The sequence below is a fragment of the Magnolia sinica genome, chromosome 18 (assembly GCF_029962835.1).
Source record: "Magnolia sinica isolate HGM2019 chromosome 18, MsV1, whole genome shotgun sequence".
NCBI lineage: Eukaryota > Viridiplantae > Streptophyta > Magnoliopsida > Magnoliales > Magnoliaceae > Magnolia > Magnolia sinica.
In genome coordinates, this window is record NC_080590.1 from 57,159,847 (window position 1) to 57,177,100 (window position 17,254).

Below are 17,254 nucleotides of genomic sequence, written 5' to 3' on the forward strand. Positions count from 1 at the left end.
GGGTGCTTTGAATAATCCAGTGGGCTATGTTGTCTGATGGAATTTGTAGTCATAAGACGTGAAGACTTTGAAAAAGGCTGCCAGAAGTGATAGATGATAGATGGAGTAGGATCTAAAGGAAACTGAAAGTTTTCATAAAGAATCTGGTTCCCATGCATCATCTACCTCTCATATACCAATCTCCCATATAAGAATATACTCAGTTAATTAATACGCATGCACCAACATTGATCATGGACTAGTTGCAAATGAAAGGTTAGCAAATATGAGAAGCATATGAGAAATAACTACATGTTGAACACATTGAATATGCAAATTTTAACATGATAAATTTATCATGGTCGATAACTTCAAATCACCCATACAATCAAAAGCTTATCTTAAGACCATAGCAGCTAGTAAATTCCTTCAATCTCATGCTGTCAATAAATTTTAGTTTTTTTAAATCGCTGTTTAGCTAAAATTACATGCTCCATTCCATTGTGATTCATTCATCATTTTGATTAAAAAAATTGAGACCCATATCTTGAACTGCAATTGTACATAACAATTAGAAGTTGAAAGAGGCCCAAATATAACAATGATGATACTTTGAATTGAGTGGGTCCCCAAATAAATGGACCAGTCTCCACAAATGGCACAAATTGGATTATCCTACAAATCCAACTAGCAAGCTTTTCCCATGCTGTAATCCATTTAGAAGTTATCAGATAGGATAGATAAGACAACCCAATTGGTGATATCATCTACAGAGGCCCGACCACAGTAGAACCCATCCCACAAACAGTTCAGGTGCTAATGGTGTCCAATGCGAGTGTAGTGCAGCAGTCATGGAAATTCATGCCATGCAATCCAACCAGATTTTGTCTAATTTAAAATACCATAGTTCAAGTGAACTCACAATCATTAATGCCGGCAAGGGCCATCAAGCGAACAGCAACTTCTCGCTCCTCTACATCTTGAAGGGCCCTCACATATGCCTCATCACTATCAAATGCTGACAGGTCGATCTCCACACCCAATTCATCCTCACTTGGGGCCCACCCATGCACATCGAATGCATCTTCACCATCATCAATGCTCCCAGCATCATTCCCATCATCATTCGGATCATCACCAACTTCATCTTCATAAACATAACTACCACTATCAAAACTTCCATAATCGCTTCCATCACCGCCATTCATTCTAAGTATCATATCCGCCCTTTCCTGGCCCATAAGCAACAAAACCCAATCAACAAAAAAGACAGAGAATGAAAGAAGGAGCTGATTCAAGAAAACCCAAACCCTAAACAGAATAACGGACCGAACCTGTTTTTGAAGTGTACGGGCGAGGGCCAGATCGACATCGACTTGGCTTAGGCTGGTGAAGGGCACGCGGGAAGGCTGTTGAGATGAGGGGTTGGATTTGGGTTCCAGTTCGGACTCGGAGTTAGGGTTAGGGTTTTCTTCGTTGGGTTTGTCGCTATGGTTAGATTCTTTGGCGTTCTCCATGTAGATAAGAAAAGAGAGAAGAGAACCCTAAAGCTTGGATTAGAGAAAGAGATCGAAGGAGATGTGGGTTAGGGAACGGAGAGAGAGAGCGAGAGAGAGAGAGAGAGAGAGAGAGAGAGAGAGAGAGAGAGAGATATTTGGGATTTGGGGTTTTTTTGGGTGCGGCTCTGTTTTTGAGTGCGCGCCCAAATTTAGGCCGGGGTCTGGTATGGCTCTGTGGGCCCCACCATGATGCGTGTCAAACATCTACCCCATCAGTCAGATGCACCATCACATGGTGGGCCCAGAGATTAAAAATCAAATCAATCTATTACTTGTGTGAGCCACACCACATACAAAAGTTGAGAGGGGTTACCCTCCATTAAAACATTCATAATTATTTTTTGGGCCTACCAAGATGTGGTCCACAAATCCAGCCCATCCATTATGTGTGTGCCACTTGGATGAGGGGTCAAACCAAGTTTCAAACGCATCTAAATTTCAGGTGGAGCCCACCAAGTGCTTTTATATGTTTTAGGCATGTCTTCACATGATTTTAGATGGTATGGCCCACCAGAGTTCTGTATACTACTAATTTTTGGGATATCCCATAATTTAAAGGGGACCCATCAAATTCACAGTGTTGATGTTTGACACATGTCATGGTGGGGCCCACACAGATTGACCTCATGGGGACGGCATGGATTAAACACAAATGTTAAGCTGTGTGGGCCCCACCATGACATGTGTCAAACATCAACACCGTGCATTTGATGGGCCCCCTTTAAATTATGGGATATCCCAAAAATCAGTCGTATACGGAACTTAGGTGAGCCATACCATCTAAAATCATGTGAAGAAATGCCTAAAACATATAAAAGCACTTGGTGGGGCCCACCTGAAATATTTATGCATTTGAAACTTGGTCTGACTCCTCATCCAAGTGGGACACACATAATGGATGGGCTAGATTTGTGAACCACATCTCGGTGGGCCTAACAAATGATTATGAAAATTTTAATGAAGGGTAACCCCTCTCAACTTTTGTATGTGGTGTGGCCCAAAAAAGTCACAGATTGACTTGATTTTTAAGCCCTAAGCCCACCATGGAATGGTGCATCTGACTAAAATGATGACAAATAAAAATCATAGTAGGCCATAGGAAGATTTCAATGGTGGAAATCATTATTCCCACTATTTCCTGTTGTATGGTCCACTTAAGCTCTGGATATGCTTTAATTTTGGGCTTAACTACTAAAATGATCTAGAAAAATGGATTGATAGTGTGGATAAAACACTTACATCACTGTGGGCTAAAAATGAAGCATATCTAAAGCTTAAATGGACCACACTACCGGAAAGAGTGTGAATTGAACATCTACCAATGAAAATTTCATGGGGGCCACAAAAGTTTTAGATCAATCTGATATTTGTGTTTTCATTTCATCCATGTCTTTGTGATATTACAAACAGGTTGGATGACAAATAAGCATCACTGTGGGCCATAGAAAGGTTTCATCGGTGGAAACATTATTCCCACGGTTTCCTATGGAAAAAATGAGTTATATCTCAATCTTAAGTGGACCACCTTACAGGAAACAGTGTTTAATGAACATTGACCATTAAAAACATTTTCGGGGCCATAAACATTTTGGATCAAGCTGATATTTATTTTTTCCCTTCATCTGGGTATTTATGACCTAATCAACAGATTAGATGTCAAATAAACAGTACATTAGGCCTTACGAGGATTTTAATAGTGGATATCCAATCATTATATTTTTTCCTGTGGTGTGCTCCACCTAAGATTTATATCCCTATAATTTATTTTTTTGTAAATTACTAAAATGATCTGTAAAAATGGATGAACAGAATGGATGAAACACATACATCATGATGGGCCCCATGGAGCACCAACCACCAACCATGAGGCTGGTGTCAAGGGGAGTAGCCAATCCGTTTCCTAGTTTTTAAGTCCTGTGGAGCCTGTGATGTATGTTATTGAATGGTGTTGATGTTCTACACAAATCATGGTAGGGCCCACACAGATTAACCTCATGGGAAGTTCCCATATGAAATAATATAAACTAAACGTCTACCATTGAAAAATTTTGGGAGGCCACTGAAGTTTTGGATCAAGTTGATATTTTAGTTTTCCCTTCATCCATGTATTTGTAACAATTCATCATGGTTGGGCCCACACAGCATCAACCACAAGCCATTGGATGGTGTAGGGGAGGAGCCAATTCGTTCCCCTTATTTGTGGTGTGGTCCATTAATCTTTGGATATGATTCATTTTTTGGATAATTCTATAAAATGATCTCGAAAAATGGATGAACGGTGTGGGTTGATCCCAAATTTTCGGTAAATCCATAACTCAAGTGGACCATGCCCCACAAAACAGTGTGGAATAATGATTTCCACCGTTGATACCTTCCTTGGGCCCATAGTAATGTTTATTTATCATCCAACATATTCATAATATCAAAAAAAATATGATGAAGGGAAAGCACAAACATTAGCCTGAATGTGGGCCACACCACATAATATAATGGAGGGGTTTCCTTAGAACATTCATAATCATATATTGGGCCTGCCTAAATGTGATTCACATATCTAACCCACTCATTATGTGTGTCCCACTTGGATGAGGGGTCAGACCAATTTTCAACTACATCTATGTCTGTATTAACTTATAAACAGGTTGGATCTCAAATAAACATCGCGGCGGGCCCTAAGAAGGTTTCAATAGTGGGTGTCACTATCCCACTCTTTTCTATGGTGGGTCCACTTGAACTTTGGATTTGCCCCGTCAGTCAGATGCACCATTCCATGGTGGCCACGACCTTAAAAATAAAGTCAATCCATGACTTGGGTGGGCCACACCACATACTATAGTTGAGAGGGTTACCCTCCCATTAAAACACTCATAATCGTTTATTGGGCCCACCTAGATGTGGTTCATAGATCCAGCCCATTCATTATGTGTGTCCCACTTGGATGAGGAGTCAGACCAAGTTTCATACACATTCAAAACACATGTGGGCCCTACCAAATGCTTTTATATGTTTTAGGGATATCTTCACATAGTTTTAGATGTTATTGCCCACCTGAGTTTCGTATATGACTGATTTTTGGACTTAAAGGGGATACATCAAATGCATGGTGTTAATGTTCTACACACATCATGGTGGGGCCTACACAGATTAACCTCATGGAAGTTAGTTTCCATGAGGTGACCTTATAGTACCATTTCACTATTTAGGTAACTCCTTCAAGGGTGTTACTCTAATTGTGTAGGGCCCACCTTGATATATTTTATGTATATCAACACCATCCATATATTTTTCCATCATATTTTAGGATGTGATTTCAAATTATAAGAACTCAATAATCTCAGGTGGGCCATACTAATCAAAACATTGATGAATAACCATTAAAAACCTTTTGAAGGCCACAAAAGTTTTGGATCAATTTGATCTTTGTAGTTTACCTTCATCTAGATCTTCTTTACATTATTAATAAGTTGGATTGCAAATAAACATTACTAAAACCTTACGATGGGCTCTTTATCATTTTTAATGGCGAGGTACTATATTATCATTCTTTCCAGTGGTGTGCTCCACTTAAGATTTAAATCTACATAATTTTTTATACCCGGCCCAAAAATGGGTTGGAGAAACATATGGGCGGCAAGGATATACAACACATCATCAAAATCTCACTTTTGTTATCTAACTTTTCAATTTTTCTTGTCAAAATACAAAATCTTGTTTTTTTTTTTTTAATATATATTTTTTTACAATTTGTCAATTTTTTTCACAAATTTGTTTAATTTTTTTAATTTCTTTTTCAAAATATCATTCTTTAATCTCACTTTTGTTATATAACTTTTCAATTTTTCTTGTCAAAATACAAAATCTAGTTTTCTTATATATATATATATATATATATATATATATATATATATATATATATATATATATATATATATATATATAATTTATCAATTTGTTCACAATTTTGTTTAATTTTTAAAATTTTCTTTTTCAAAATATCATTTTTTTATCGAAATCTTTTTTTTTTTTCAAAATTATCAACAGTTTTTTTTTTTTTCAAAATTTAAATTTTTCATAAACATTGTTAATTATTTTTCTAAGCTTCTCAACCATTTTTTTTTTCAAAATTCATAATTTTTTTGAGCTTTTAAAATTTTGACCTGAGCATTAGAGACGGTTTAGGACCGTCTCTAATAAAGACAGTCCTGTCTATGACAATCTCTAATAGAAACGGTCTTTTACAGAGTTATAAGACGGCTGAGGACCGTCTCTAATAGAGACGGTCTTTGACAGTCTCAGATTACAAGTAAAAGGCGGCCAATTACCGTCTCTAATGCAGATGACAATGACCATCTCAGATGACTGCATATAAGACGGTCGTCGACTGTCTCTAATGCGGACGGTCTTTGACCGTCTCAAATGACCGTATTTAAGACGGTCTTGGACTGTCTTAAATGATTTGTGGACGTTCAAAATTTTAAGACAATATTAGGGACAGTTAGGGGCCGTCTAAAATTTTAGAGATGGTTTACATCCGTCTCTAAAGAGTCTGTAAACTAAGCAATTTTAGAGACGGTCCAGAACCGTCTCTAAATCCGTCATTTTTTTCCATTTTTGACGTAGTGTCTGTGCCCTTCTAGTTGGTATCTATCCTTTTTCTTGCCTTATTATTTTCAAATTCTAGCCTAACACGGATGACTGTATGTATCTACAATATGTCACTTGTTTCTTTTCCTCCCAATTCCCTGCACAACCTATGTTTTAACATGTCATTTTGCTTCTCATGTTTTCATATATCTCTATTTTCGACTGCTGGGATCTATCTGTATCACACCACTGTCACATGATGTGGTCCATGTGGATGCATGGCTATGTTCCATGGTGATAGTGATATTGATTGAATAAACTAGGTATTAAAGGCACCGATGGGTATATATCTTAATGTGGTGTGGTACACCTGAGGTAAATCGGGCCTCCAATTTTTGGGCAACGATGTAAGGTGATATGTCAAAGTGGATGGACGGCATGGATGAAACATTTACATCATCCCGTGGCGTAGCGAGCACAAACAAACAACCACGTCATAGGCTGCAGTGCATGTATACATGCAATCCGTCCGTTGATGTGAATGGGACGCGGATTGGCTACTCCCCCTGCCACTAGCCAATGGCTGGTGGTCGGTGATCTGTGGGCCCCAGCATGACTTATGTGTTTCATCCATGCCATCCATCTATTTTAACAGATGATTTTAAGGTATGAGACTAAAAATGATGTATATATCATTCTCAATTTGACCACATTACAGGAAACAGTGTCAAATGAGCGTTGACCAATTAAAAATCTTTTGGGGCCTTCCATGTTTTGGATGAAGCTGATTTTTTTTTCTATTCATCTGTGCCTGTATGACCTACTTAACAGATTGGATGTCAAATAAACAGTACAGTGGGCCGTAGGGTGATTTCCATGGTGGATATCCAATTGCTATTGTTTTCGCGTGGTGTGGTCTACCGGAGATATATATCCCCCTTAAATTTTGTGTCAAGCCCTAAAATGATCTTTAAAAATGAATGAGTGGAATGGATGAAACACATACATATGGTGGGTCCCACATATCACCGACCACCAGACACGGGGTTGGTGGCAGGGGGAGTAGCTAATCCTTTCCCGCGCGAATGGATTATAACCATCCCTCTGTCCAAGTATATCAATCCCATACAATCCATGCTGCCCAAATGCACTATCCTTTTGAAATCTCATCCCGTTCGCCCATCCAAACATGGCAGTAGATGGGTCGATGGATATAACAATCCAGTGGGATTGCATGTAATCCACTGTCAAACTCATTTACGACACTGGAAGCCGTGCAATCCACCTTAATACAACCCACTCCCACCTAATCTGCGCGTCCAAACACGCCCTTAATCAATTCCACCTACTGTTGAGCCTTTTGGGTCCATCTTGGCCATGAAAGTGTTTGCAACTGGCTTTACAATAACACGACATTGTTGGACAGATTAGTGAGCTAACAAGTGCAGCTCATCCTAATCGCATAAGCCAACCATGATATGATAGGTTGATTGGACATGATCCCGTGATGTCTCATATCTATCTTTAATAGACCGTGTATCCGCGCTACACCTTATCAGCGGAAGTGGAGTGCATGCTAGGGTTGCTTAGACAGAGCCGGTCCAGGTAGGGGCCCCATGGGGCCACCGTGATGGGTTTTATAACCCAAAACTAACAATGATCAGGTAATGAAATAGAACAAAACCATATCACCATCAAGCCCTAAATTGAAAGGCTGTGATCATCTGATCAAGATGATATCATGCTCATATACAATTCACAGTGGACACTTCCTATCCAGTGGCCCACCGTGATCATAGGTGTCCCACTTGGGTCCTTATATAGGTACCCACGCACGGTACGCTGAACTCCGCAGCCGTAACTGCGTAGGTCAGCTAGTTATGATAGGAACGACTACTTTCCACACGTGTTCTGATGGGAAGCAGATTGCGTACTACCCCACCTGTCCCAGCTCCAAACGTACAATTCTGTGGGCAGGCCCATCGTGATGTATTTGTACATCCAAGCCGTTTATCACTTTTCTCATATTATTTTAAGGCATCAAAACAAAAATGAAGCAGATCCAACGGTCAAATGGACCACACCACAGATTACTCTTGCATTTAATGATTTGTGCATTTTAATGTAACCAAGCTTATTATTTAGTGTGGCCACTTGAGCGTTGGATCTGCCTCATTTTTGTGCTCATGCCTTAAAATAATTTGAGAAAAGGGATTGACAGCTTGGATGTATAGATACATCACGGTGGGCCCGCCCACAGAACTGCCCATTCGGAGCTAAGGATGGGCCGGGGTTGTACGGAAGCGGATTGCGTACTGAGTAACTCAGTATGCTAAGTGTACTGAGTAAACTCTGTGGGGCCTATTGTCATTCATGCATTTTATCAAATCTGTCCATACGTTTTATCATATAATTTTAGGACTTTAAACGAAAAATTAATCATATCCAAAACTCAAGTGAACCACACCACCGGAAACAATGTGAATTGAAGTCTATCGTTGAAAAGTTCTTAGGGGCCACATAAGTTTTAGATCAAGATGATATTTGTGTTTTCCATTCATCTAAGTCTTTTTGATATTATGAACAGTTTGGATGACAAATAAACATCACTGGGGGCCTTAGCAATATTTCAACGGTGGAAATCAATACTTCCACTGTTTCCTTTGGTATGATCTACTTGAGATTTTGATATACTTTATTTTTGGGCTCAACCCCTAAAATGATCTACAAAAATGGATGGACGGCATGGATGAACCATATGAGTTCACAATGGGCCCAACAGAGTTTACTCAGTATGATAAGAGCGTACTAAGTAACTCAGTACACAATCCGATTTCGGGTAGTACACAATCCGCGTCCATTCCGATGTCATTTTGCATCAATATTTAAATGAAAGCGCGTCTCCGTATGGCCTATTCTTAGCTCTAGCAGGAAATGGATTGGCTATTGCCCCTGCCACCGGCCATTGGCTAGTGGGCGGTGCTTTGTGGGCCCTACCATGATTTATGTGTTTCACCCAATCTGTCAATCTATTTTTATAGATCATTTTATGGTATTAAAGAAAAAATGAGGTATATCTCAATCTCAAGTGGACCACATTACAAAAACAGTGTTGAATGAACGTTGACCATTAAAAACGTTTTGGGGCCATAAAAATTTTGGATCAAGCTGATATTTGTTATTTCGCTTCATCTGGGTCTTTATGACCTAATCAACAGATTGGATGTCAAATAAACAGTACATTGGCCCTTGGGAGGATTTTAATGGTGGATATCCAATTATTATTATTTTTCCTGTGGTGTAGTCAACCTAAGCTTTCTATATCTATCATTTTATGTATCAAGCTCTAAAATGATCTGTAAAATTAGTTGAATGGAATGGATGAAACACATACATCATGGTGGGACCCACAGAGCACCGACCACAGTCGCAGGGCTGGTGGTAGAGGGAAGCGGACTGGCTGGTGTACCACACACTAGCTATAGCTGGTGTAGATGGTTAAAAATAGATCAAAGTTACATTGGCCCCATAATGATGTATTTAGAGAATTTATTTTATAATATGTACTCAAAAATGAGTCATATCTAAAATCAGTGAATCACATCATAAATACCTGTGAGACAATAATTCTCACCGTTAAAACACTCATAGGGCCTATGATAATGTTTATTTTCCATTCAATCTTTTCATAAGTTCATATGTACCCAACGAAGAAGAAAAGTAAATATAATATTGATAAAAAAATTATGTGACCCCAAAAGGGTTTCAATGGTAGATGTTAAATCCCCTGTTGCTTTTTTCAGCGTGGTTCATTTGATCTTTGGATCTCCATCCAATCTCTTCATAAGGTCACATAGACCTAATGAAAAAGAAAAGAAAATATAATATTGATAAAAAAAATTTACGTGACCTCAAAAGGGTTTCAATGGTAAATGTTAAATCCCCCACAACTTATTGTAGTGTGGTTCATTTGATCTTTGGATCTCCATCCAATCTTTTCATGAGGTCACATAGACCTAACGCAAGAAGAAAAGCAAATATAATATTGATAAAAAAAATTTATGTGACCCAAAAGGGTTTCAATGGTAGACTTTAGATCCCCCACTGTTTTTTTTCAGTGTGGTTCATTTGGTCGTTGAATCTGTCTTATTTTTCGGTTTAGTACCTTACAAGGAGATCACCAAATGTACCCTCATGGTAGACCCACAGAACTTGGTGACGTCAACACTGTAGGCTATTGTAGCCTTTTTTACTTAGTAAAAATAACTTAGAAAGGAATAGGAGAAAACTAATTTTTTTTGTAGTACTTCTTCATATATGAAAATGAAATCCATACACATATTTATAGCATAAAAAAACTAAGGGACATGACTCTTCAACAAAGAGACATGAACCTTTTCAACTAAGGGATATGTGACTCTTCAACAAAGAGACATGAACCTTTTCAACTAAGGGACATGTGACTCTTCAACAAAGAGACATGAACCTTTTCACAAAAGTGCATTAATTCAACACTCCCCCTTAATGCACTTTCTGAATTACTCCCAACATCTCTCGAAGATGACAAAAACTTTCTTTAGGGAGTGCCTTGGTGAACATGTCAGCCATTTGTTCTTTCGTCTTGTAATACTTCAACTCGATCTCGTCACTCTCAATAACTTTGCCGATGAAGTGATGCTCGATCGCAATATGCTTCGTCCTGTTATGATATACTGGATTTTTTGCAATTGAAATGGTTGAAATGTTGTCGCAATATATAGTAGTTCCTTCATTTTGCTTTTCACCAATATCTTCAAGAATTCTTCGTAACCATATTGCTTGAGAAACTGCAAGAGATGCCGCCACATACTCTGCTTCTGCAGTAGATTGAGCAACGGTACTTTGTTTCTTTGACGCCCAAGAAATTATCCAAGATCCATGAGAGAAAGTGTATGACGATGTGCTTTTCATATCATCTATGGATCCTGCCCAATTACTATCTGTATATCCTACCAATTTTGAGTTTGGAATAGGAGTATACATGATTCCATAATCCAATGATCCTTGGATGTATCGTAACACCCTTTTTGCAACTCCTAAGTGAGTTTGCTTTGGACAATTCATGAATCTCGAGAGTAAACTTGCAGCAAACATAATATCAGGCCTAGTAGTAGTGAGATACAAGAGGCTTCCAACGATACTTCTGTACAATGATTCATCCACCTTTTTTGAACCATTGTCTTTTATCAACTTCTCATTTACTACAAGAGGAGTAGTAACTAGGTTGCATCCTTCCATGTTGAATTTTGCAAGAATAGATTCAGCATACCTTTTTTGAGAAATGAAGATTCCAATTTCATCTTGAGAAACTTCTATTCCCAAAAAATAATGCATCATGCCAAGATCATTCATCTCATATGTCTTCATCATATCGAGTTTGAACTGATGGAGCATACTATGATCATTTCCCATGAGTATCAAATCGTCAACATATAATGATACGATGAGAATAGATGTACCTTCAGTCTTGACATATAAGGTATGCTCACACTTGCTCCGATGAAACTGATTCTTTGCAAAATAACTATCGATTTGGCTATACCAAGCACGCGGCGCTTGCTTTAGTCCATACAACACTTTTTTCAACCGATAGACTCTATCTGCTTTGCCCTTCACCACAAATCCTTGTGGTTGAGTAACATAAATTTCTTCATCAAGGACACCATTCAAGAAGGCTGATTTGACATCAAGCTAAAAAATGGACCACATTCTTTGAGCCGCAAGTGCAATGAGGGTTCATATAGTCTCCATTAATCGAGCAATTGGTGCAAAGGTTTCATTATAATCGATGCATGGTTGTTGTGTAAAACCTTTTGCAACCAGCATTGCCTTATATTTTTGGATTAAGCCATCTGAATTGAGTTTAGACTTGTAAACCCATTTTACTCCAACAACATCTTTGCCGCTTGGACGATCAATTAACTCCCAAGTAGAGTTCTTCTCAATCATGCAAATTTCCTCTTCCATTGCTTTCACCCAATTGTCTTCTCGAGCTGCAACTTCAAAGCTTTTCAGTTCTACAACTGAAAAATTGCAACGCTCGTAGATGTCTCTCAGACTCTTCATTTTTCTCGGGGGTGATTTGGATGAAATACTTGAAGTTGTTGATGGAGAACTTGATGATGCGGATGGAGTAGCTTCTGGTGAAGAGAATGGAGTTGTGGGTCCATAATCTTCTTCATCATTTTCTACTTCTGTTTCTTCTTCCACATCTTGAGTGCTTTTCGGTTCGTCTTCTTGTATAAGAACGGCTTGTTCTTGTATATTTTTCTTTTTCCAATCCCATTCTGTACTTTCACTGAACAAAACATCTCGACTAATCATTAGCTTCTCTGTATCAAGGTTATATACTCGATAACCTTTCAACGAAGTACTATAACCAATGAAAATACAAATTTCAGATTTTTCATCAAGTTTTTGACGCTTTTGAGATGGAATATGAATATAACAAATGCAACCGAAATTTTTGAGATGTTTTACAGAAGGCTTGTGACCTAACCATGCTTCAATTGGTGTTTTGCTATCCACAGCTTTTATAGGACTCCGATTAAACAAGTAAACAGCTGTAGACACAGCTTCAGCCCAAAAAGTATTTGGGATGCCTTTCTCCTTCAACATAGAACGAGCCATTTCGACAATTGTTCTATTCTTCCGTTCTGCAACACCATTTTACTGAGGTGTATAAGCAATAGTCAGTTGCCTCTTGATTCCTTCTTCTTCACAATATCTCTCAAATTTCTTAGAGACATACTCGCCACCACGATCACTTCTCAGCATCTTGATTTTGAGACCACTTTGTCTCTCAACTTGTGATTTGAATCTCTTGATGATCGAAAGGGCTTCTAACTTTTTCTTTATGAAGTACACCCACATTATTCTTGTATAATCATCAACAAAGATGATAAAATACAAGCTTCCACTAAGTGATGGAGTTTACATTTTTCCACAAATATCAGTGTGGATCAACTCCAAGGGTGCCTTTGCTCTCCATGTGCTTCTTGAGAAAGGTGTACGATGATGTTTTCCCAATGCACAACCCGAGCAAATGTCATTTTTAATTTTGATAGACAGTAAACCATCTACCAGATTCTTCTGATCCATCAACTTCAATCCATGAAAGCTCAAATGCCCCAATCTTTTATGCCAAAGCCAAGATTCATCAAGTGTCTCGACTTTCCATGCACAATCGATCGAATATCGCAACTTAATAGGAAAATTATGATTTTTCTCCATATTCACCTTAGCAATCACTTGATTTGTGCCATTCTTGTCATAGATAATGCAAGAATCATTTTCGAAGAATATAGAGTGCCATTTTGAACAAGTTGCCCAATACTTAGTAAGTTTTGATCCAAGTCAGGAACAAGTAAAACATCTTTTATATACTTGACCCTTTTCTTGGTTTCAGTAGCAATTGTCCCCTTTCCATTTGCTTCCACAATAACACCATTTCCCATACGGACTTGAGATCTGACGGATGAGTCTATATTTGTGAATATCCGATCATCCTCTGTCATATGATTGCTCCATCCACTGTCCAATTACCATATGTCTTCAGTTTGAGTGAGTGAGTACTGACCTGCAAAAAACATGTTTTCTTCAACTTTTTCTTTAGAGAAGTTTGCAGCATGCTGATTGTCCTTGAAACGACAATCCTTCTTTACGTGTCCAAACTTTTTACAGTTAAAACACTGAGGTTTGCCTCGATTCCAACACTCACTTTCAATATGGCCTGACTTTTTGCAACAATTGCAGGTAAGATTTGAATTTTTACCTTTGTTTCGATTTTGCCATTTCCCTTGTATCGATTTTCCACCTTTCATGTAATTGCCTTGATTCTTTCCGGGACCATCTTGTGTCTTCTCGGAAGAACTTTGTGAACCAATTGAAAGTTTTGTTTGAAGCGCACTTTCAACTGATTTTTCTTCACGCCTCAACAATCTTTGCTCATGTGATTCTAAAGAGCCCATCAACTCAACCAATGATAAGGTTGAAAGGTCCTTATATTCCTCTATGGCGGCAACAGTTGCATCATATTTTGCAGGGAGGCTTATTAAAAGCTTCGGAACCACCTTTTCATCAGAAATAGAATCTCCATAGATCCTAATCTGATTCACCACTTCAATCACTCGTGAAAGATAATCTTTCTTCTTTTCCGAGTCTTTCATTTTCAGATTTTCATACTCCCTCCATAGAGTTTGTAACTTGATGGCAATTACTTTAGATGTACCTTTAAACTCCTGTTGTAAAATGTCCCAAGCTTGCTTTGAAGTTTGAGATGAAATGATTGTAGAGAAGATAAAATCAGAGACACTTTGTTGGATGAAGAAGAGGGCCTTCGCATCTTTCTTCTTATTCTCCTTCAGTTGTTCTTGTTGTATGGCTGAGAGAGATGTGAGATCGGTTGTAGTTGGATAACCGGTATCAACAATCTCCCATAGCCCTTGAGATTGGAACAAGGTCTTCATTTTTATGCTCCAATGATCAAAGTTCTCCCCTCCAAAAATGGAAATTGCAGGATGAATCGTTGCACCATTCATTGCCATTGATTCTACTTCTTTAAAAGTTTCTAACACCGAGTCAAGACCCAAACGTGGCTTTGATACCACTTTGTAGGCTATTGTAGCCTTTTTACTTGGTAAAAATAACTTAGTAAGGAATGGGAGAAAACTAATTTTTGTTGTAGTACTTTATATATGAAAATGAAATCCAAACACGTATTTATAACATAAAAAAACTAAGGGACGTGGCTCTTCAATAAAGAGACATGAACCTTTTCAACTAAGAGACATATGACTCTTCAACAAAGAGACATGAACCTTTTCAACCAAGGAACACGTTACTCTTTAACAAAGAGAACCTTTTCACAAAAGTGCATTAATTCAACAAACACACCAGCCACGTCAGTGTGTCCGTTACACCAGTCAATCCGCCCTTTTACCTTCAACGAAGCAACACATTTTCAAGAGACACGACTTCCGAGGAAAATCCATGGCTGTTTCTCGAATGGCTATAAATGGAGGAGTCTGGACCACACATTCAAGCATTGCCGGAAAGGCAACCACACTCAAGAGTTTTCGTTGTCCTTGATTGTAACTAGGTGGAAAATTGTTAGGAGGGATAAACAATCACACACAACCAACGTTTCCGCTGTGGTAGATCACTAAAGAACGACAGTGAAGGTATCTTATATTAGCTGGTGATTTCTTGAAGTGAGTCATATGATTTTTTATGTGACTTCCGTTGTAATAACTTCTATTTTTTTTCTTTTTTTTTTTTGTTTTCTATTATTATTATTTTCTGTTTACAGCAAAAGATTGCGATGAAAGTCCAGACGAACGACGATCTGAAGAGCCGGACCAAGGCCCTGAAAATTGCAGTCAGCATACCAGGTAATTTCACTTCATTCTGATTGTTATGAAGTGTGTTTAGGAGTCCCACTTTTGGGGACGGTTGTGATGTGCTTGACCCGAATTCCAATTGCAATTCGATTTGAGATTCGTCTCAAATGGGTGCCGAAATGGAATCTAACCAGATTTTATATATATATATATATATATATATATATATATATGTTGAACTAGAGTACCTATGTCTTCTTGGTACCTTGAAGTTCTGAACCGAACTGAAGATATGCCATCAACGAGCGAGTCCGATGGATTAGTAATCTTTGTAATTTCTGATTTGGGTTTTTAGTCGTCATTCCGATCGTGTTGCTTGCAGGTACTATATCCACTGCGTTGGAGGGCAGACATAAGGACCGACTTGTTGTGGTGGGCGACGGAGTTGACGCGTTCGAGTTGATAAAGCTGCTTAGAAAGAAGATGGGACACACGGAGCTCATTAGCGTCAAAGAGGTCCATGAGAAAATAGAGAAGGACAAAGAAGGCGTGGGCGAGAAGAAATACAAGGTAGGTGGCGGCAGTGAGAAGAAGGACAAGCCAGACGATAGTGAGAAGAAGGACAAAGAAAGCGGTGGCAGAGCTGGCGAGAAGAAAGACAAGGCGAGCGGAGAACTGAGAATGATGGGGGCGAACAATGTGTACGGCGGCTGGCTCATGTATGGGCATAGTACTTGTGCGGAGGCTGTCCTAGACGAACCAAAGCAAGAAGAATGGCTGCTGACTGTGGTCCACTAAGAAGGAGAAAAACTTCCACTGGGTTCGCATTCATAGTGTCCGTATGCCATTCAATATAGCAGCTGGAGTAGGGACGGTGACAATCCATCTCTGCTAGTGGGCCAGCAGGTTCTGTCCATCTCTTGTGGTGGTTTGGTTGTAGCTTGGATGTGGTGGGAAGTAGTGGGACATTGATTTCCGTTTACGAGCCTTTTTATTTATTTATTTATTTATTGAGACTGCCATGTAAGGATATGGATAAAGCTGATATTTGTGTTTTCCCTTCATCCATTTGGGTGTGTGTGACCTATTCAACAGGTTGGATGGTAAATGAACATTATATTGGGATCTAGGAAGTTTTTAATAATAGTTGTTCAATCACCACTGTTTTCCTGTGATGGGATCCACCTGATATTTGAATCTGACTAATTTTTTGGTCTCATGACCTAGAATGTTATGCCGCCGGTGGGTTCGAATGCTTTTGTACGAATAGATTCGCCATTGTGTGATGGACCTCACCATGGATGGTGGTTATTCTAGTTCCAGTTTCTACAGTCGTCTTCTGGACCCGCCATGGATAGAAAGCAGGGTATACTCTGTTTCTGTTTGTTCAAATGGGTTCACTGTTGATCCGATGGACTGCAGGGATGCACTATTCTATATATCATCATCCCTGGGACCATCGTAGCCCTTGGATTTTTAGGCTATTAATGAAAGAAGGACACTTGTTTGATACTCTAGAAGGGTGTAATGGTTGATATCCAGGCACTCAAAATTTGCAATTGTGGCATATATCAGCTCAAATTAAGCCACTCAGATTGTAAATAGGAAATCATCCTACGAAATATAAGTGCCTTTGGCTAATGGGAATTTGTTTGTTGAAAATTGGAATTTGTTTATTGAATTTGGAACCTTGATGTTTTTGGGCCATTTTATAAATCCATTAAATATTTGTAGATACACCATCTCGAAAAA

The 17,254-nt window shown here is 38.7% G+C and overlaps 2 protein-coding genes across 4 annotated transcripts in view; one reads left to right on the forward strand and one right to left on the reverse strand.

Moving 5' to 3' along the window:
* Nucleotides 1-691: 691 nt before the first annotated feature.
* On the reverse strand, nt 692-1,555 carry LOC131233955 (E3 ubiquitin ligase BIG BROTHER-related-like). Its single transcript, XM_058230849.1, has 2 exons — nt 1,314-1,555; nt 692-1,211 (listed from the first exon to the last, which is right to left on the reverse strand). The coding sequence occupies exons 1-2, from the start codon at nt 1,494-1,496 to the stop codon at nt 888-890; spliced, it is 507 nt and encodes a 168-aa protein (XP_058086832.1). The 5' UTR covers nt 1,497-1,555; the 3' UTR covers nt 692-887.
* Nucleotides 1,556-15,209: 13,654 nt separating this feature from the next.
* LOC131232585 (uncharacterized) overlaps nt 15,210-17,254 on the forward strand; it is a 39,219-nt gene continuing 37,174 nt past the window's right edge. The window contains exons 1-4 of one of the 3 annotated variants that reach the window (XM_058228920.1): nt 15,216-15,343; nt 15,472-15,553; nt 15,885-16,285; nt 16,318-16,675. In XM_058228920.1, coding sequence (XP_058084903.1) covers nt 15,484-15,553; nt 15,885-16,285; nt 16,318-16,359 — 513 coding nt within the window. In that variant the 5' untranslated portion in view covers nt 15,216-15,343; nt 15,472-15,483 and the 3' untranslated portion in view covers nt 16,360-16,675. Of the gene's footprint in view, nt 15,344-15,471; nt 15,554-15,884; nt 16,676-17,254 lie in introns of those variants that run through there. The other 2 variants (XM_058228922.1, XM_058228921.1) reach the window with 2 other exon arrangements.